This window comes from Ornithodoros turicata, chromosome 4, assembly GCF_037126465.1.
Source record: "Ornithodoros turicata isolate Travis chromosome 4, ASM3712646v1, whole genome shotgun sequence".
NCBI classification, from domain to species: Eukaryota; Metazoa; Arthropoda; class Arachnida; order Ixodida; family Argasidae; genus Ornithodoros; species Ornithodoros turicata.
The window spans coordinates 70,563,548-70,585,125 of NC_088204.1; the positions used below are offsets into that span (position 1 = coordinate 70,563,548).

A 21,578-nucleotide genomic window follows, 5' to 3' on the forward strand; every position below is an offset into this window, starting at 1 on the left:
ACGGTTTCATCAACACATCGTGAGGTGGTGGAATACGCGAAATTTGTGAATGACTTTTGAAACCCTTGTGCGCACTTTCTTTCTTCGCGAAAGGCTCTTGACGATCACGCTGCGCAAACATCTAACTGATATATTACATGAGACTCCTAGTCACGTCAATAAACTCACTTTGCATCACCGTGTGAATGTAGTCACAGCTCGGATGCCACCTTGCGTGCTCTTTGTACGGGTCATCAAAACTTTCCCAATGTGAAAGGGTTCCTCCGCAGTAGAAACACACTGTTTCATCGTTCTTGTCTGCAACAAAATGAAAAGGGTATTCTCAGTCATTCTGACAGTATCAATATTTTTATGTAACGCAGCTAAGTATACATGGTGTCCCACGTAAATACGAACAGATTTTCTAAAAATTTATATATCACTTTCTTCGAGATGAAGTTAGTTGCGATATAGCATATGCTGAAGGGCACTCCTTAAGAGGGCACCAGCAAACTCTTAAGGCAATGTCCTAATTAGCTTTCAATAAATAGCTTTTTAATTAGATACGACGAAGTTGGCCCATTGAGAACATTTGGTTTCTTCGTTCACCTGATACCGTAGCCGTTTTCAGTATAAAAATCCGTCCGATATATCGCCCGAAAGGAGCACCATTTTTTCTTTATTTTGTTCATTGCGAATCTCCAGAGACGCGCCTTCCATTCACTCCCAACGTGAGAGTGTGAAGGAGCACAGTACCGCCTCATGCATCTAGGATGAGCTTTAACTTGCGTAAACAAAACAAAATCAAATGTATCGGGTGACAGTATCGGAACTGCCCTTATCTTAGGTTGCATTTCCTATTTTCTTTAGCGGCCTCGGTGGCTCAGTCGGTAGCGTGTTCTCCTTCTGATCGCGGGTTCGAACCCGGCCGAGGACGCCAGCAACTTGATGGCAGGGTACAAGTTGCTTATACACGCCGTCTTCCGCGAGGGACGTTAAATACAGGGTTTCCGTGTGGTGAGCTTTCATCTCACGTTAAAGGGACGGTCTCGTACCCCCTGCCCCTTTCATAAAGTGTACCATTCGATTGCCCTTTGTTGAAAATGGAATACTGCTAAATTGCCCGACAAAACACGCCACAGTTATTAAATAACCGAATTAAATTGATAAAGATTGCAGAGCATGCCGCGATCTGTGTTGGCAACAATAAGAACGGCCACGTCGCCCTGCGGGTAAGTCCGTGATAGGATACGGAAATCGTCTGCTTTTGCGCGCGCTAGTGCATCGGCATGAGCAGACGACTCTCAGAAGTTACTGGGCACCGCGGCAACTCTCGTACATTTTCTTTCAGTTCTCAGGTGAAAAACGCGCATTCTAAGCAGTGGCAAGCATGCTGGTTCAAAACGACTATGTTAGACCTCAGAGACAAGTTAAAAGTAGCAGAACAACCCCATCCACAATCACAAATCTGAAGTCGCTGGCCATCGGCGCGCGCGGTCGCATTACAGCTCCGACCAAAAATATATTACGCGCTCTTCCATTACACTGCCCGTTGTACACTGATCATGCTTCGAAATGAAGTGTCGCTGGCGACGTACATGGAGAAAGAGTACGTGCTTATTTAAAAACCGCATTAAATACTCGCGGAAAGAAAACATGTGACTTAGCTTCCACGTATCCGATTGTGCGCCACATTATGGGAGACCCCACAGTCAATGCTCGGACTACATTCGCCGCTCGCGGAGGTATATGCCCGAGTGTCCCCATTTCGAGAGCAAAGGGGATTACTCAACCCAAGGTTCTTCTGCAAGTTACAATTACCATGACAACGACGACGCGCCCACAGGCCGACGTCATACGTGACGTATGCATGAGAGAAGCGCACCTTTCGTCGCCTGCTCTTACGGCACGTTTCGACAAATTCCTCGAAAACGACTTGGTTATTCCGAATGAAACTTTGACGGTTGTATGTCTACAGTACTCGTGAAATTAGTTTTGGCTAAGTTTCGGAATCTTCCCGGCTGTATGAGACCGTCCCTTTAAAGAACCCTCAGGTGGGCAAAAGCAATCCACAGACCGACCGCTGTGGCGTCGGTCGTGGTCTTAGCTGTCTCGCGACGTAAACCCCCAATTATTATCTATTTTCTTTTAATATTTTTTTTTCAGTACGCAAGAGCGGAAAGTGTGCTCTTTCACCCTCTCACATTTGGGGTGAAGGAAAGACAGGTGTTCCTTCACGATTTTTTTGCGGACGATCTATCGAACGGATTTTTGTTCTGAAAACGGCTTTGATATTAGATGACCGAAGAGATCAGATGTTCTCATTGCAACAACTTCGTAGCTTTTACAATTAAAAAGTTGGGAAGTAATTACCACTAATTAATCAACAAGGGGCGATGAAAAAAATATTTTTGGATAGACCACACAACTGCCAAACACGTATAGTTGGTTGCATTTGTGCCCAGCACTCCGTTTTTTCTTTAGCCCCTGGTCCTTTTTCGGTAGGACGCCCTGTATATAAACGATTTCGGAACCTATAAGGCGCATGGTTCCCACTCATGATTCGTCCATTGCGAATGAAGCAATCGTGAACGACCATCACTGCGTCAATCAAAATCACGTTCTTTTCCGTTCTTTTTTTTTCCCCCGGAAGATTTCTATAAAAATTTGACAACCGAAAATCAGTCACCAATCACGAGCCCAACAGTTTTGTTCTCACTTCCAGGTGATTCTGTCATGCTGCCCTCCCTATAAGTATATTTTTGATGAACAAAAGATTACAACCACAACAACTGAACTGGACCGTTATTTTTGGTTATTTTTCAACTGAATTGTATTCCTATCACAACTCATCGCGCACTGCATATCTACTGTGCATGTACGATGGCTCAAACGCATTGTCTTGCGCAACTCATTTTGGTCATGCTGGATCCTCTCGTTCATACAAAGATGCATGACAGTGGGGATCCAGCATGGACAGAAACAGACAGACTGTCTTCCGCTACATGAAATAGATGTGGGTATGTGCCATAAATCCTAGACAGCAATACTGCGTCCTGTTATCTAACAGATCTTCATGTTCGAACATCTTTGATTTGATTTTAAAAGAAAAAAATGGAGATGGTAGTCTCGAGCTACTCGGGACTGGCTACTCCAGGACGCGTTATTAATAAAAGAAAGGGAAACTACACTAACCTCGACGCTTTGAAACGCTTCGAACATCTTTGCTGTGGAACGTTCGGAATGTTTTACTGTTCAGATATTTTTACTACTATCATGCTGCACGAACCATGCAGGATAAATTTCATAGTAAATATGTCTGAACATGGACAACTGTTAGATGATATGATGTAGCTTAGTTTTTCCCACTTGCACAAAGTGCTGTTCTCTTTCTAGCTCCTGGTCCGTGTCGTATTCCCAAGCTGTGTATGTGGCTGTTGAAGTTCTGAATATCATATAATGTTCCAATCATTTTGTCCAATGTCCGCCAGTGACGGTATCATTGGATCTGATGCCTGCGCGGTTGATTCCTGATGCACAATGTATTCGTGAGGTGTCAAAATGTCTGTGGTTGACCAACTACTTATATTAAGGTCTATCGTGTGTCGTCGACAATGTCACCCAATGGAACATACTCGAATGCTGGAGTCGTCTCCTCTCGTTCATGTGCTCCGAGATTCCTTTACACGCAGGAAATTACGTTTATCACCAGTGGCCTAAGAGGTGCTGCTGCTAAGATGGATAAGTAAGCATACTGTAGCGTATCATCGTTGCTTACTTGTGTAGAAGAGGCCTGCATCCGCCAGTCTTTCACGGCTCAGGAGTTCTGTTCTGGGACCAGGGAATCCATCGAATGTAGCATATCTAACGTCAAACCTCTCGAACCTACGGTAAGAGACGGTACCAAGTAAGATACCAAGGCGGTACGATAAGACCAAGCAGAAGTAGGCCAATAATTATTGCGTGCAGACGACCAAGACGCACGTGCATGTATGTAACGCCATAACCCTTTCCTTTCCTTTATTTCCCATTGAAATACAAAAACAAGTTGGCATGGAGGGCTCGGTAGCAGAGCTAGAAGATTGGGCCACCCTTGGTGAAACAACACAAGATACAAGATAATACTGAATAGCATAAAAATGACGGAAGCAATTAGAAAAAGTTATGAAATAAACAAGGAAATGTGAGAAAGATATCCGCATATAGTACATATTATAAAATAACAATAGAAATAAACAATAGCAAAATAACATAACTAATCATAAAGTCAGGTGACAAATAACAAGTGACAAAGGACAAGTAACAACAGATTTCCTTTGTCTCCCTTTTTTAAAGGAATTAAGGGGAGGGGGGGGCAAGACTATAAAATGAGGTGGTCTTTCATCAAAGAACGAAAAGGAGTAAATGACCGCGATAGTTTTATTTCAGGTGGTGAATTGTTCCACAGAGAAGTGTCAATGAAAAAGAAAGCTTGTTTATCATAGGTCAGCGATAATACAAGAGAGAAGAAAACAGCCGCTGCAGGAGCCGCAGCTTACCCTGGTAAGGAGCACAGTGGACAAGAGTTCTTACTAGCGTTAGCTCTAACTATTTTTGGCCCCAGAGTTATAACCTTATTCGCGCTACTGGGACCTACTCTGGCTATTGTTCGCCCGTTTAGCGTAGCTCAGAGTTTCCACAGTTGAATAACGCTGTCTTCAACAGGTCACGTCCGATCCCCCTAGAGCGTTCGGGAGCGATGCTTCATCTTCGACTGGTCGAAACACAAAACTCATACTCCATTCGACTGGTTCCATTCGGAGCTCTTTCCTCCAGTTCGGAGTGCTCTACAGTGCTCACACCAACGCCATCGGAGCGGTTGCGAAATCTCGTTGGGTTCCGGTCACCTGACCGCGTCAGCTTCCGTTAAGTACTGTTTCTCCTTCGCCATGCTTGCCATGTTCCCCGTTTTGCGTCATCGTCGTTATGACTTCGAGGGAAACTCCGGGACTCACTTCAGTTAGGATTTCCTCTCCGTTCCTGTGGTCGAACCTACCGCGCTCGGCTTCTGCACGATTCCTCCGGCTCTGACCGGCTCCAGCTCGGAGTGTCGAGACGACAGTCGAAGACACCACAAGAAATCACGCCCAAGATAAGCCAATGGTGGTGAAGGTCTTACGCTCCTCAGGCGCGCGGTTTTGGTTTCAGATCGGTGGTACAGTATTGTTCTGCGATGGATACTTCAACGCACGTGCTGTAGTCAGGATTCTTTTTTTTATATAGGAGTGTTTTCAACGAAGGCTGACTACCATTCTGTTGTCTTCTTACTGCTGTATTCTTACGCGCCTTTGCGACAGATGTAAACGTCGGACTGTGATAAAGCATTTGCATTAAAACTAGCAGTGTCCAGTGTTACACAGATATTTGAAATATGTCGCCGCACTCACCGTGGGTGCTTAGGGGTACTTAATGCTCCATAGGTACCAGGTCTATGGCTACTTGCATTCGACGGTCCTGCTCCATGCTGCAATAGAAATACATTACGTGCTTCATGTTGAGATACGTGGACAGCCCCCTGAAATCTGTGGTCAGTCTTACAATGTCGACTTCAGCTTCCTCGATATGGCCTAGGAACCTCCCTCGTTCATTGGAAATACAACGTTAAATGTTGCTACCTTTCGCATATAGATAAAACAGCATACATAATAAATAAACCCGTTTTAAGAATTCGCACAGCCGCTGAGGCTAGAGAAGCCCCAGCGACAGTCCCATCATGATGACGTCAGCCAGGCACACGAATGATAGCGCTGCGCAGGCGATTGTCTCCGAGTTCGTCTGCTTTGTGTTCACATCGTGGTGTGAACACAAAACAGACGAACTCGGAGACAATCGCCTGCGCTGAATGCACTGTCACTGGGGCTTCCTTAGCCTCAGTGGCGGTGCGAATTTTAAAAAATGGTTTATTTAATATGTATGCTCTTTTAGGAAGCGAAATTTGGCCAAGTAGACTACGAAGCGGTGACAGGCATTACCACATTACCCTATTGGTCTGATACATCTCTTTCTGAATGCGATAATCCCTTTAAACATGGCGCTGTACCTACTTAAAGATGCCGCCCGCAAAGCATGGTCCCCCCAACTCGCGTCGTAGTTTTTCAGGTAAACGAGAAGGATGTTCTTGTTGTATGTTCATGTCACTTATTCTCACTTATCGACCTTAGGGAGCTAGTAACGTGCGTGCGAGCTGGTACCCTCAAGGACGCCATAATGATTTGCGACCTAGATAACGGTGATTGGGGATTACTTGGAGATACGATAAAACATCAGGACGTCCCGAATCAGTGGTTCAGACGTTTCGCAGAGTGAAAAGCGGAAGCTTGTAGCAATGACGTGACAACGACACCACTGGTTAGAAAATTCATTTACAAACAATCTGCTTGAGCATTTAATTGAAACATTTTGTACCGGGATGCCTAGGATAATACGAAGCAACGTGGAACCTCATTTCTAGCTTTGGATCCAGGCTCTAGCCTTAAAGGAGCGTGCAAAGGCTGAAGAAAAAAAAAGAAGTCAGGGGGTGGGGTAGAAATTAGGACTACAAGACCTGGCATATATGTCCGCACTAAAAGTTGTGGAAACCTAAGTTCCCACAACCTCGGGGCGTCAGCCCGTCCGTTCCGTGCGCGAGGATTGAAGCTGTTGCTAGCGAATAAAGCCGGTATGTTGGTTTGAATTTCTGGTTGTGCTGCTTGCTTCCTCGCGCACGGAACGGACGGGCTGACGCCCCGAGGTTGTGGAAACGCGGGTTTCCACAAAGTTCAGTATAGCGCGCATTTCTGGTGCGCGAGAGAGTTTCAGCCACGTGGGTCACAAAAAACTTTTCCCTTACCTTCCTTCACGTTTTGCAGTCACTCACGCTGCGCGCGCATTCTTCATTGTTTCTCTCTCTTTTTTTATGTATATTCTACGTCGACCCGTCCCGCGCTTGGCATAGCGCAGTCGACTGATCGCCTCACTTCCTAGCGGTAGCAGACCATTCTCCCAGCCAATATAAGTGCTGCATGATCTGACGTCAGAACACGCCAGAATGAGCCGAAAGAGATCGCCGCTCGCGCTCTTGTAAGCTGATTTTCTCACCTAATGCGCGTTTCTTATAGGAAACATTTGGTGTGGCGGTTCTTGAGAGCCGTATGTTCATGGCACGCGGTGAAAATATATGTCTTTTTATTCTCTGTATCTTCCAAGCCCCTTCAAAGCCCATGCTATCTAGTCGATTTCGTCCCGAGGACTGTCTGGGAGATGTCTGTGCAGGCACCGCGTTTCTGTTAATGCGATACACTACCCTCCTACAGACCAAAATGATCTCTCTCTCTCTCTCTTTTCCTATACGTGGAATAGCAACGAGATATGATGTACTCTTTACCTGATCTCCTGGTGGGTTGCCGTCGGGGACATACTGCTGCACTAATGGGAATGAAAAAATAATGTCACAGTATTGGCTCATATTTATGGGGGCTCACAGTTGAGATTGAAAACGGTTCGTCTACTTACAGGACAGTTCTTCCTTGTTACGAGGAATACTGTGGGAAAGATACAAATTTTGGTTAACAACATAGTTTGCTGTTGATAAGCTGAAAACTAAAGAAAATCGTCTGTGTCCCCCTTCAGGAGCACTCAACCTCGTCCATCGCTTGAAAGCATTTTGGACAGCGTTGTAAAAAGCTCGTAACGGTCTTCAACGTGATTGTATTTGTCATAGGGGAATGCAACCTTCTCTGGGCTAGTCTACTGCGTTTAATGTAACAAACTGTTTAATGTAACAAACGGCTTGAACATTGGCATCATTAACGCCAGCAGCAACGGGTTACGGCAACTTCGCGCCTTCATTTTAAAGCGCTCCCGGTTTGTCTATATCAACAGGCAGTACAATGTACTGAAAGTTTAAACACACAGGGGTGGCTGGGAGATGCCTTATCAGTGCGACGCTTCATTTGACTGCGCTGCTCATTAAGACAAACAACCTTAGTCTGCCTGGCCACCCCTGTGCACTTGAACTTTCAGTGCATTGTGCCGCTTGGGTCAGGGTTGTGGAATGGGCCCACCCATTCCATTGAAATGGAGATCGGTGATGATTCCATTCATTTCAATTCCTCGGAATTGAAAGATGTGGTCAATTTCAGGGATGATGGGGGGGGGGGAATATATTTATTAGACAAAAAGAGAAAAAAAACGTGGGAAAGGTCAGCCAAACCGGACGTCGGCTTGCTATTCAGGGATGGGACAGTACTTAAATGCATTCTAATTAAAATAGTATTTGAAATATAAATGCATGTATTTATACTTTGTATATATATTTCGGCACGGTGAGTGGCAGGGCAGCATTTTGCCTAATGCGTTCTTCAATGAAATATACACCATGCGGGTCGACCTTTAACTCGCTGTTTCTATGCAGGAATAATGCAGGGTGTGTGCAGATAAAGTAGCCCCACACTTAGGCACGTATAGAGCGTTGCCTGCTAACTGCACGAACTCGCGGCGGTGCACGATGACGCATTTACACAATAGAAACAACGAAAAAGAGTAACCAAACTCTGCGCAACAAAACCATAGCCACACAAGCTCTGCTCTCCGTCCATTCCGAATGGGGTACGGCGGTTTCCGCAGAGTTGCGTCCAGCTGCAGAGTTGCTACCACTGTGGCTGCGACCCGGGCGCAGAAACCGAAATGAAGGCCCCCCATGAACGAGCACTTCTGTTATGCGGGTTTCTGCGTGGTAGCGCACCTGGCGGTACGTTCACACGGCTCTCCTCAGACCGCCATTGTCTGCATCGGTATGGCCCATTCGAACTTCACAACGGAGAGCAAAGTTTGTGTGGCTGTGTTTTTGTTACGCCCACTTTGATTAGCACGATTTCTTTGTTGGTGTTCATCGTACGAATGCATGAACAGAACTATACTCTTCCAGCTTTTTACGACGGCTGCCATTTTCTATCTTTTCATCTTCTTAAGTACCTTGAAACTTGTGGTGTCTTCGCGTGTTTCAGCCTCAGAGGTCGGATTCACAAACGCTATCGTAAGTTACGCTAAGATGCGCTAAGACGTCGTAGCCTGCGACGGGCGTACGACGGCGTCGTAAGCGCGATTCACAAAGCTATCGTAGTGGAGAGGGTACCCCCTTTGACGAGGAAGAGGAAGTTGCTCGCTTTCTGTCACGTGCACCTGCGAGAGAAACAGGCAAAGGGTGCGAGACAATGTTTTCGCTATGGTATCGATGACGAAAATTTGTAATCGCACCAATAAGTCTCGTCCCGTTAGAAGACAAAGTTGTTCGTCCCCAAATGCTTTGTTACTGGACGTGCTCTCGGTCTTTCGGCAGCCATAATGGATGCCATGGAATCACAGGCGAAACGCGTTGGATGACACAACAAATATATTCCCAGTATGTTCGGGGAGGAGGCGGGTGAGGGTGTTTTGTAAGCGGTGTGCGGCACCCAGTTTTGCAGCTTTTATGACTTCTTTTGCCTTTCTTGCAAACAATTTGGAGGGGTGTTGGGGGTGTCTTAGCGGGATGTAGGGGATGCCTGAAAAATCCCTGCGAGCCTATTTTACGGAGCACAAAGCTGAAGCATTTGTTGAAGGTTACCAAGCAAAAAAGTGCCTCAATGTCACTTCGGGGATGGTCTCGAAGGTTCTGTGGTAAAGTTCAATACGTTAGCGCGTATTACGAAGTCTTTGTTTCCCGTCACCAAATCCACCGCTGCCAAATAACGCCGCCATCTTTCTTCGTAAGACTGCTCGGGAGCTCTCGCAGGATTCCGCCGTAGGCTGCGAAGATTTTGCGACGCGCGCCCTTCGTGAATCTAAACTTCGTCGTAACTTTCCCGTGCGACGGAGATACGACAGATTCCGTCGCACGAGCTCTTTGTGAATCCGACCCCCGAACAGTTACTGTCCAATATATTGTGCGTTTAGTTTCGAGTATGCGGTGTTTCTATTCTATTTTAATTTGCTGCCACATCGAAGCGAAACGTTTTCAATAAATGTGAAGCTTACGTTCTCCAGTCTCTATCCAGGTTTAGTTGGCACAGCTTGGACATTTCATGAATGACGTCGTCCATGGTTACGTGCCCATGATGGTCCAGAGAGGCTGCTGCGAGGTGCAGGACTTCCTCCATGATACCATTTTGTTCATAAAACCGAAGATCTTCGCCAGTAAAAAGATCTTCTACAAGTGCTTTATGCCGCTCTTCGGCTTCTTGTCGTCCACGTCTTACGAGCTGCAGAAAACATCGCCACGAACTTGGAAAATGAACATGTCTGTACATCAGAATAACCAAGCGCTTTATGTCCCGAGACAAACATAGTGATCAGCGATGTGATGGTTCATGAATTCATTTCGCCACTCCGTGCCGTAGCATTTCGGCATGGGAAGCCAGTGCTTCTCGTGTCTAGTCCCGCGTCTCTGTGAAGACGTGTCTAGGCAACCACATTCCACCACGTTGCTGCCTTTCTAAGCCGAGTCCAAGTTTCCTTTCTTTAACTTTAATAAACATATCCCTCCCCCCCCCTCCTGAGTCCAATTCCACAACTTGGATATTGGTAGTATTGCTAACTGTAGGATGGGACAAGCGAAAGCTTGCCCACATGCCATCTAAAAAAATAGTACTCTCTCTCTAAAAAAGAAAAGTGGAACAGTTAACAGTAAGAAAACATAAATAGAAACGGTACTAACTGCTCCACTAAAACCACCACGGCCTTTGTTGCTTTCGCGCGATTAAAAATTCAACTAAAACCACCATTCGTTTTTCATCTTTCTCGTTTAGACACATGGGTAACTTCATTCTAAATCAACCAAAGTGTGAAATTGATAGTTTGTGACATTGAATGAAAAAAAAAAAAAAGGTTCGACGGTGCGTGAAACAAATCAGAGAGTCGATTTAAAATGGAATTAGGCACACGTGAATGGTATCGTTCCGGAAGTTCCCCTATGCCTACACCAGCAGACATGAAGGAACATCCAAAAACACTGGACACCATATTACTTCAAACACTGAGACATTCCGTTTGAGATTTTTATTTATTTAGCCATTCAGTTTGTGTTATGATTTATTCAACGATAGGTCACATTAGCTAGATAAGAAATGTTTGCTCACCATGTTCATGTGATCCTCGTGTTGTCCTGTGATGTAGTTTACAATGTCATCACCCGCCAGGATACGAATTAGCCGACATTGAGGATACCACCGGCAGTGTTCAACAAACGGTTCTTCAGCGTCTGTCCAGTCGCCATGGCAACCCCCGCAGTGGAAACAAGTGGTTACATTTTCTGAAACAAGAGCATGTTTTAAAACATGCAATATTTTCCATTAGGTATTCTCACTAAAAATTAATTAACGTTAATTACTTCACGAATAATTGTAATAACCATTCACTATAAATAATTTACGCTTCCCAAGAAAGAAAACCAGCAACGGAATTATACCAAAAGGTATTTTCTCTCCACATTTTTTACGAAGTGGTACATCGAACCTGCGCTCGTACAGGATGTTTTTTAGAATTCCGTGCTAGTGCCGCGAAGCAACTGAGGCCATAAGCGGCGCATAAACGTGGAGAGATGGGAAGACTGCGAGAAAGAGTGGGCGATAAGGGTTAGTATGCGTCCTGGGACGACTTCAGAGTGAACTGTGACGACATTCGTCCATAGAGTATGCAGGAAAACCAAGGGTGAACATCAGACAACACACAGCCGGTGCGGCGATTTGAACAAGCGTCCCCTCCCACTCTTGGCGTGGAAAGCGAACGTGCTTATTACCAGGGAAGGGTAACGGTAATGGTAACGGAAACAGAAACAGAAACGGTATATTACCGAAATTGGAGATGGTAACGATAACGGAAACGGAAACGCATACCACTGTCCTCCAACAACAGAAACGGAAACGAAAATTATCGTCCGGTATTGAATTCGGGTAACGGCTATTACTGTTGTGCGATTACATTTTAGTGACTTTTCATTTTCTTTTTGTATTTTGATGACTTCATTCCCTGCAATGCTCTGAATACTACACGACAGCATGGAACCAAAGCGCAATACTGGATATCGAGGGTGCGTCACTCGCTTGCCCACTCGTGACATTACCTACCTACATGACATCAAGGCATGAGACTTACATAACATGGACTCCATGCATTCTATTGCACCATAGCATGGGATGACAGCATATGATTTTTATTGTTTTATTTACTTTTTTTAATTTCTTCATTTCACTGTGGCTATTGCAGTATTGTTTCCTACTGAGAGTGTCCGCCTATGAATGCGACATTGGATGAAGGTTACGCTCATCTTGGGTTGCTGGACTCAGAGCGACTGAAGATAGAAGACTGAATGAAGACTGAAGGCATGTTCCTACATTTTTCTACGAAATCTAGCAAGATGTGCGCATCCCAACGACGTAAACTTATTTGTGTAGTGTGTACTCGTGACACCGAAGCAGCACTTGGGCAAAACAGGGTGCTGACAGAGCCAGACGGGCTGTCCCCCCGCAGCTCTGTAACAGCCGTTCAGTTACCGGAAACAGTAACTGAAACGTAACGGAAACGAAAAGTAAAAGCTGGTATCAGAAACGGATAACAGAAACGAAAATATAGCATTAACGAAAATGGAAACGGCAACGAAAATACGTCCGTTATCCTTCCCTGCCTATTACTACACCACGGGAGCTGGTTCTACATGATCCACGAAGCCCACGAAGCGTTACTTCACACATGTAAGCCGCGAGTCATCAAAATTAGAGGATCATGCATGGATTGTGTGTTTGCAGTTATACGGCCTCTTACGCGTCAAGCGGGATCCTGGGATCATGGGATTCACGCCGAATCACCATGCATCTCGAAAAGAAAGCTCGATGTCTGAGCCGCGACCTACTAGATTATAACGACCATGTCAGACACGCCCCTTCCCAGCGCCGATGCGACCATGTTCCGTGGAACACGGTGTAACGCTTTTGACTGTACCGGGTGTTTCAGTTAAACCCCCGGGCTACATAATTCGCGAACGGGTGCACCAATCCACGAACTTTCTTTTTTACAAGTATCTGTCAGATACCACCTACAAGCTGCACACCGTGTGAATGAGTGGGAGGCGCTCATTATTAAAATAAAAATGCAAATGAGTTTCGTCAAAAAGCGTATCTTCTAAAGCAGGGCGCTGTCGGCATTAAAATGGGTACTACCCCTTTTGGGACCTTCAGTGGACACCTTTTAGAGAAAAATCTGCCACCGAAGCGGGTCATTTGTTGCAGTAATTAATTGGTTTCGGTTTACGTATTTTTGTCGCGGCTGGTCGCGGCGAACCGCAAGAGGGCGTATTTCATTGGTGTAATTCATTGGTCTAATTCATTCATGTAAGGACGTAATTTATTGATTGATAAGGGAGTGAAAGAGCGTCCTTTTGCGCTGCGCCGCAACCAGCCGCGACAAAAATACGTAAACCGAAACCAATTAATTACTGCGACAAATGACCCGCTTCGGTGGCAGATTTTTCTCTAAAAGGTGTCCATTGAAGGTCTCAAAAGGGGTAGTACCCATTTTAATGCCGACAGCGCCCTGCTTGAGAAGTTACGCTTTTTTACGAAACTCATTTGCATTTTTATTTTAATAATGAGCGCCTCCCACTCATTCACACGGTGTGCAGCTTGTAGGTGGTATCGGACAGATACTTGTAAAAAAGAAAGTTCGTGGATTGGTGCACCCGTTCGGGAATTATTTAGCCCGGGGATTTAACTGAAACACCCGGTATAAGCACGCCCGACCGCAACCAGAAACATCATTTCTCGAGCTCATCTCCGACTTCTCCGCGACTTACAGATGCCATCACCCCCGCCCGGTTATCAGACGCCAAGGTCCCTCTGCCGCTCCCTGATTGGCTTTCCGCGCCAAATGGCGTTCACTGGTTGGCCTTGTCCAAGTGACGCTTACAGAGGGAATTCCGGAATGCTCTCAACATCACCACGCCCGCTCTTACCAAGCATCAAGTTCCAACAGAAACGACTCCTCTAAGTCGCGCCGGATTGTCATCGTCATTATCGGCGATGAATGAGCAATAGAATATGCTGTAGTTTCGGAATCGACCGCAAGGGATGCGATAGTCCCTTTAAGTGTCGCACGTTATCTATAGTACGGCAAACAAATAAATGTATCAAATAAATAGCGCATGGTCGCCCACGAAAAGGAATACATCTAGGCTCCTATAGGTCGACTCCGCCCATAACTTTAAATACGTCTGTGATTGATTCCTGTGGGCCCATGTGCCCTCCGAGTCACAACCAGTGCATCAGGGTGTACTATGTGAGTAGAATATGCGGAGTACAATGCGTCCGAACGAATGCTTTACCCGCAAAGTATAGCCCAATGCCAGCAAATACATCTCGTTTCCTCTTGAGCATGTCGGGCGCAGTTTCGTAGCTCTTTAGGCGCTTATTCAAGTCGCTCCACTCCATCCACTTCGCTGGACAGCGTTCTAGGAACGAGTTCAATTCATTCTCTAGTAACGTGTGGTTGTCAATTGCGTCAATCGTTGTGTTGGAGTCAACTTTGCGAGGCCTCGCGCATCTGAAAAATGAATTGTTTTGCGTCAACCTAGCGTTACGTGGAAAACGCAGAGAAGCTCATACACAGTTTTTTTTTAAGTATTTATTTTTTAAATAAAGAAGCTATGGGAGCAGCATAGATATTTTTTTGCAGTTGAGTTCTACGGCTAGTTGGACATCATCTGGAAGAGACTATGTAACTACAAGGTAACCAATTACTCGACATTCATTAATGAACGCTTCAGTTACGGTACTTCAGCGACAAAAGCGACAAAAGGGACAGCGACAAAAGCGACAATCAGTTGCAAGCGAGAATGGGATTCAGTCCTGATTGAAATACATTTGATCTTTCTAAAATAAAAAAAAGTGTGCGTACTGTGAAATATTCGTCGCCGAATTTCGGTATGCAAATTAACCGAAACCGAAACAGTGCCGGCTGAGGAGCACATCACCCTCGCCAACGAAGGCTTATCTGGGTCGGAAAGCGCTTTTTCTGGCCAGCTGAGCGGCACCTACCCCAATCATCTCCATCGCCCCAAATCGCGTGACCCTCTCACATGAAACCGGCGCTGTTTTCCCTGCGTCTCCAGTCGCCGCAGTTTCGGTTGCGGCTCATTTGTATATCAGAATTCGGGTATGTATATTTCAACGCACGCGTTGTTTAGACATGAAATGGATTGCAACTATGATACCTGATACCCCCGCCATCCTTGCTCTCAATCTGCCATCTCGCTTTTGCGCGAAATCCCCTAATTAAATGTTAATTATTGAATCTTGGGTAATGAGTCATCTTGTAGTTACAGAAAAACAACATCGAAACTTAAAGAGCGGCTAAAAAGCAGGCGAGCAGGTGATAACAGATCTCGATAACAAACCCTGAGACTTGTGTTTATGTGTTTTCCTCAGTCTCAGGGTTCGTTAAGGAGATGGAAACTTCAGCGTTCATACGTTCACAGGAGCCCTTCATGCAGTTTAGCGAGGAACGTCTTAGAGAGCTTCATTTCAGAGAATATTGTTTTGAGAAAGGTGATGACGCCTTACGTCTTTTACAATAACTGTGGTTTCATGGTGGTTGGGTTTTGGTTTAGCAACTTAGCTGGACGCAAAATTCACAATCACGAAGTTTGCGCCTGAGGAATACTTTTCCGCGCCTTCGCGTTTTCAGGTACAATGACAACGGAGAGAGGGTGCAACATATCGGTTCGGTGCAACATAATAATAATAATATAATATAATTATAATATATAATAATAATATAATAATAATAATAATTTCGCCTTTCGTTGGAGCCTTTGCTGCTCTGCAAGCAAGGAAAGAAGAGATGCTCATCGCACGAAATCGCGCGCACTCATGTGAGACCCGCTCGCTTCTATATAGGGGTAGACTGTGTGTTTCGCAAGTTCGAACTTGGTTTGGTTGCAACATGTCAATGAACGCACTAAAACATATAACGCACATATATAAACGCATATAAACACACATATTGGTGATATTACATTACAATCTAGTCATTGTCTAGCCCTTGAGAAGCGCCTGTACCATTACTGTCTTGTCACAGTACTGCGCAAACGTAAAGTGCGTAAGCTAGTCACTTTTGCAATGTTGTAGTAGCTTTGAAAGAAAATTTTTGCCAAAAGGTGCTTCTTGTGTGAGCTACAGAGTGTTTCTTTTACACACACAGCACAGCACAGACTTCTGAAACGGCTAGTACACATATACAGAGAAACTTTTAGGGTGGTCTAAGTAAAGGCTAATGAAGGTATAATCCTAGATGGCTAGTGCAGGGCTAGAAGGCGCCTTGGTCTGGTATATAAAAAGTCGAGAGTTAGGATAGGGTAAGACATTGGATGTCTAAGTTGAGACGTCTAGGTGGCGTAACCTTAGCTATGCCAGAGGAAGGCTACAAGAACTCCCTAGTCATTAGGACTATTGGGACATATCTACGAGACACGTCACTGGTCTAAATTTAGACGTCCATTAGACATTTGCTATCCCACGTTTGGCTACATGGGACGGTATCTGTGATATCATTTCTTAATTTCGAGAGCACGAGGACCGGCACAGGCAGGTTATTTTGACTCTAGGGTCGTGGGTTCATTTTCTCAGATACAGTAGAGTTCCTGTTTACGGTACATGCCCGACGATCAGTTTCAACGTTTGAGCTCTACATTTCATCAAGCTCTTCATTTTATTTTTTCCTCTTATGAATAGGAGAATCCAAACAAATAGGCTATATGAGGACTATGATAATGTGCGCGTGTGCGTATGTGAGGATGGGTGCTGTCGGTCAAGGTTTATAATTAAAAGTGCAGTCCATATCAGGGGCAACGACGGTAACATATATACAAGACGTCATCTATGTGTCACTGCATGTTCATCACAGAGAACCACTTATCAAATCATCAAAGAAATCATGCCTTTTTCTTTCCCTCAAGCTCTGAAGTTGGAAACAAAGTGTCTGAGGAAGGATGATACTCACGTGATTTGGTCTCTGTTTGGTGTGGATATGTGCAGCTTGGGGGAATCCCGGTTAGAATAATCTTTGGTGACGTGGTCACGATGCAGTTGCGTTGACCCTGTTTCGTGGCTAAGGGCTAGCCCTGCTTTATCCAGCATAGCGTGGTGTATCCAATTCCAGAAATCCATGGTTACGTCTATTGGAATATGCGAACCAATTTTAACGCAACTTTCATATTCAGTACGTACCCAGAATAAGAACAGTAGCCGAACTGCAGCACATGTTTGATTAAACAGGATAACTAGCAAGTGTTTTCCTTGTGTGAAGGGAAGTGCCCCAGGACAGGAGCCGTCAATATTTCGAACAGAGACTGTTCAGGCTCAGACTGAACAGTCTTTCTCGAAATATCGGCGGCACTAAACACTTCATACTTCCAAACTGGTTCCTTGAACTTTCTACCCTTCTAAGAGTTTTCCTTGTTGTTGTTGTGCTTTTCTATCTATATATGTATAGTGGAACTCATTTCTATCACATTCATCAATGGTTACTTCGTGCGTGTTACCTCATGACTTAAGCCTATTGTCGACACGAACGACTTATGGGTGGCGCTGCGGACGCTTCAACTATAGTGTGGATGGCGCGTTAGATCTGTGCAGCGTTCGAAGTGATTGTGCAAAAATTGTTCGTTGTCGCAGTGTCGCGCATGATAGCAAGCCCTTGCAACAATGCATCAGATTACCTCTAGACGTTCAATATAGAGATATGGAAGGCGTTGAAAACCCCAATCGTAACAACGGGGCGCTGCACGAGTGCGGTACATATTGCACTGAACCCGGAATTCGCATCCATGCCTTCCCGAAGGACAAGACACAACGAAACGTTCGACGTGTCATATTCGGGGTTAGGAAGCGAATCACGAAATATGCGATGATGTGTAACAAACAGTTTACCAACGAACATTTCGGGACAGTAAAGGAGGATAAAACAGATACGGCTCGTAGAAATGCTGAAATCATCTGGTGTTATTCAGTTGTTAGTATTAGCAGGATGGAAAATAACTGTTCTGAGACTGAAACAGACAAACAGACGAACGCAACGCAAGCCACAAGGAGAGATCGGCAACCGAGCCGCTGTCTGGCTTTTGCAACGACTGCTACGTTTCAGTTGTTGCTAGACCATTAGGTTTACATTGGACGGATGGATGTGACCCAAGCAATACCTACGCGCAGTTCAGTGGTTTATCCAGGATCCCTCGCACGGAGCATTGTTGTAAAAAAAAAAAAAAAGAAAAAACGTTGGGGGAGGCAGTGAGGTCATTATATGCTAGTTACGTCATAAGAGCTTAACATATCATTGCCGACAGGTGTCGAAAGCTCAAATAGCAAGGGAACCCCTGTAGGGGTGTACACCGGTAAAAAAGAAATGCTAGGGGGCGTTGCTGACCATGTAGGAGGGGGGAGGGGCGTTAGGTGGTGTAGGGAATACGAAGGAATAGGGAACGGCCTAGGGGAGGGTGTAGGGTTCCCAACGTGCTCCATTACAGTGAACAATAAAAGGGGAAATGAAAGTAAACAGCGAAGTGAACAACAAGTGTTTAGATTATTCGACAGCGTGATACGTTCAACGAATTCCTGAGGCGACTACTCGATGAATTTTGCGAGGCAGTCCCAGGGCTAGGCGCGTTGTTTTCCTTAATCGTTCAGACTTCACTGTTAGCGTCTTGCCTCTCGCTAAGTGTTCACTTTGTGTTACCATCTTGGTACCACAGACCACACATCAGAGAGAGAGAGAGAGCACCGAATGTAATAATGATTTATTTCCACATGGTGGTGGAGCCGGAACAAAAAGCTATTTCTAGCTTGGCTAGCGTAAAGCATGTAATGCGAATTGCACGCGTCGATCGACACTGTTGACGGTTTCCGCATGGTGACATGATAAAATTTCCTTCCGAATATGAGAGATGGAATAAAGTGCGCTCCCCGTGACATCTTTTTGTTTTATTTCGTGTTAGCGCCGCGAAGCAACTGTGGCTATGAGCGGCGTCCAGAAGTGGACAGAGGACAACAGGAAGGAGTGGGGGGTTAGTGTGCGTCCTGGGCCGACTTCAAGGGGAACTGTGCTAACATTCGTCTGTAAAGCCTTCGGAAAACCCATGGGAAAACTCAGACGGCACAGCCGGCGGTAGGATTCGAACCCACCACCTCCCAGTCTTCAGCACGACCTTGGCTACCACCAACTAGCCGAAGTCTTAGCCCACTCGGCCATGCCGCTGGTCCCTCGTGACATAATGAATGATCCACCTGTTACATGTTTCATTCCTTGAAGACAGGATTTCGAGAACACCAAATCCGTATTATCGCGACTGAAAGCACCAGCCGTGAAGGTTATTACCTGTGATATTTTTCAGTTAATATACCACGCACGTGAGATATTCAATTCATTTGCTGCCTTTGTAGTATTTACAAAATGTTTAGTATCTGATCTATCCAGGTTTAAGATTAACATGAATTAAAGGTTAACATTTCATTACCTTTGTAAGTGGCGTGGTTGCGGCCTCCTTTCAGCCACACATCGTCGGTGGCGGCATCTGCACAAACGTGACGAATAAAAAGTGGGATCTAATACGATATAAACCCAAGTATTGACGTGACACATATAGGAAATCACTTGTTTTCGATCACACGATCGCAATGTTGTGATTAGTGAGTTTCATCCCTGATAAGATGGTTATGAACCAAGCTTCTCCGAAATAATAATAATAATGACGGAATCGTTGGACTTCTGAAAACAATGCGAGGAAAATGAGATAATTTTAGAACTCGTGTAATGTTTTGCAGATATGGGTCACGTGTATAGGTCACGTGTTGTGATGTAAAGATAGAGAGGATAACGCGCTCTGGGGGTTTGGCGTGAAGGAAAAAGATTATGTCGCACCATGACACAGCACACAGTTAGTCTCAATGACAGTCCATCAAATCACTGGTGCGTCCAAAGTTGGAATATGCCGCTCTGTGTGGAATACTGATCAGAGCACAATCTCGAACTGAATAGAAACGGTGCAAAACATGGTGGCCCGGTTCATATTCGGTAATTACAACTGACACCGCTATGCCACGGCTATGGAGCGTAACCTCAATGCGCCTCTGCTTTCCACTCCCCGAACAACAACTCGTGTCTGTCTGACAATAACTCTGTTTTTACAATAACACGCACGGGAGACGAAACAACTGTTTTTTTTTTTAAAAGTTAATTTCTGTAATGTTAAGTAAGATATTCTTCTTCTTTTCTCTTTTGTTTGACAAAATTTATTATAATAATTACCTCGGAGAATCGTAAATCCAACAGCCTACTTATATCAGCTCGCAGCGATCATCATGCACAGAAAGTGGGCATTCCCTGATGCGCAATGGGGTTATTTCACGATTGTTTTCTCCCTCGTACATCCCCAAGCAGCACGCCAATATTGGTCCAATGTGGGCTGCCAATATTGGACCAATATCGGAAGTGCAACCAGGCTCCATATTGGACCAATATGGGTTGCCCATATTGGCAAGCCCATTTTGCGCCAATGTTTGCCAACATTTCTCTGATAACACCAACGGGGAGTCCGTGTAAAGCATTATACTGTATAATATTCACCACTGATGTTACTTTTGTCTGATTTTTGCTTTTTTGTTTCTGCGGGTCTAATTGATCCACGTTCATATGATCGAAAAAAAAAAAGAAAGAAAGAAGGCGGCATTGCCAATCAGGTACTACGCCCGCCTTGCTGAAAGACACAAGCAGTCCCACGAAACTGCGAATGCCAAACATTCCTGTAATGCCAACTGTAGGATGGGACAAGCATACGCTTGCCCACATTCCTCAGAAGCCTTCGTTGGGATCATAATATTCTGTGAACGATCAATTTCCAACCCGCTCAGAGAATACAAAGCAGCGAAACACTTTCGAGGCGGTGACGGACATACGCCAGAGCAATTTACACTGCTTGCAGCTACTTGAAATCACCTAGCTTTACAGAATAGCCATCCATTCCTATCAAACATTGTGTTTTTTGCTTGACCTGCCGTAGTTTCGTTATCATTACAGCAACCAGCGGCATTTTAGCACTATGAAACGTCCGTTCGGGCTGTCGCGCATGCGCATTAGTTGTAGGACGCGTGATTTCGCTCAAACAACCCGCTTGCTCTCAGACGGCTCGACCAGGCCCCCATAGCTCGCCCTCTTCACGGCTCTAAAAAAATGCTTGCACGTCATAAACACGTGGTAAATCTCCGTCAGGTATCATAGTTGATACCCATTGGCCGAAGCACATTGCGCGCTCCGCTATTGGTTGGCAAAGTTTCAAAAGCGCATTGTTTCGCGGGCTGCCTGTCTGGCGGGCAGTTACGAGCAGTTTTGCCACACCTACAGATTTATCATGAGATCTACCTACTTTTTGAAAAATCTACAGATCTACAGAGATTTCTGGAAATCTCATGATTTTTTGCTCCAACGAATGGATCACTCGACACAGTACGTGCGGTACGTGTTTCGCATCAGTGCACAAAATGACGATGAAAAACGTCAGCAGAACG

General features: G+C 45.2%; 1 protein-coding gene across 1 annotated transcript in view; it reads right to left on the reverse strand.

Moving 5' to 3' along the window:
- LOC135391809 (baculoviral IAP repeat-containing protein 2-like) overlaps positions 1–21,578 on the reverse strand; it is a 74,830-nt gene that overhangs the window by 14,658 nt on the left and 38,594 nt on the right. The window contains exons 5-14 of the mRNA XM_064622280.1: positions 19,532–19,588; positions 17,023–17,197; positions 14,348–14,565; positions 11,112–11,284; positions 10,012–10,235; positions 7,510–7,538; positions 7,382–7,422; positions 5,406–5,482; positions 3,758–3,864; positions 169–297 (exon numbers count right to left, since the gene is read on the reverse strand). Of these exons, the coding sequence (XP_064478350.1) occupies positions 169–297; positions 3,758–3,864; positions 5,406–5,482; positions 7,382–7,422; positions 7,510–7,538; positions 10,012–10,235; positions 11,112–11,284; positions 14,348–14,565; positions 17,023–17,197; positions 19,532–19,588 (1,230 nt within the window). The remainder of the gene's footprint in view (positions 1–168; positions 298–3,757; positions 3,865–5,405; positions 5,483–7,381; positions 7,423–7,509; positions 7,539–10,011; positions 10,236–11,111; positions 11,285–14,347; positions 14,566–17,022; positions 17,198–19,531; positions 19,589–21,578) is intronic.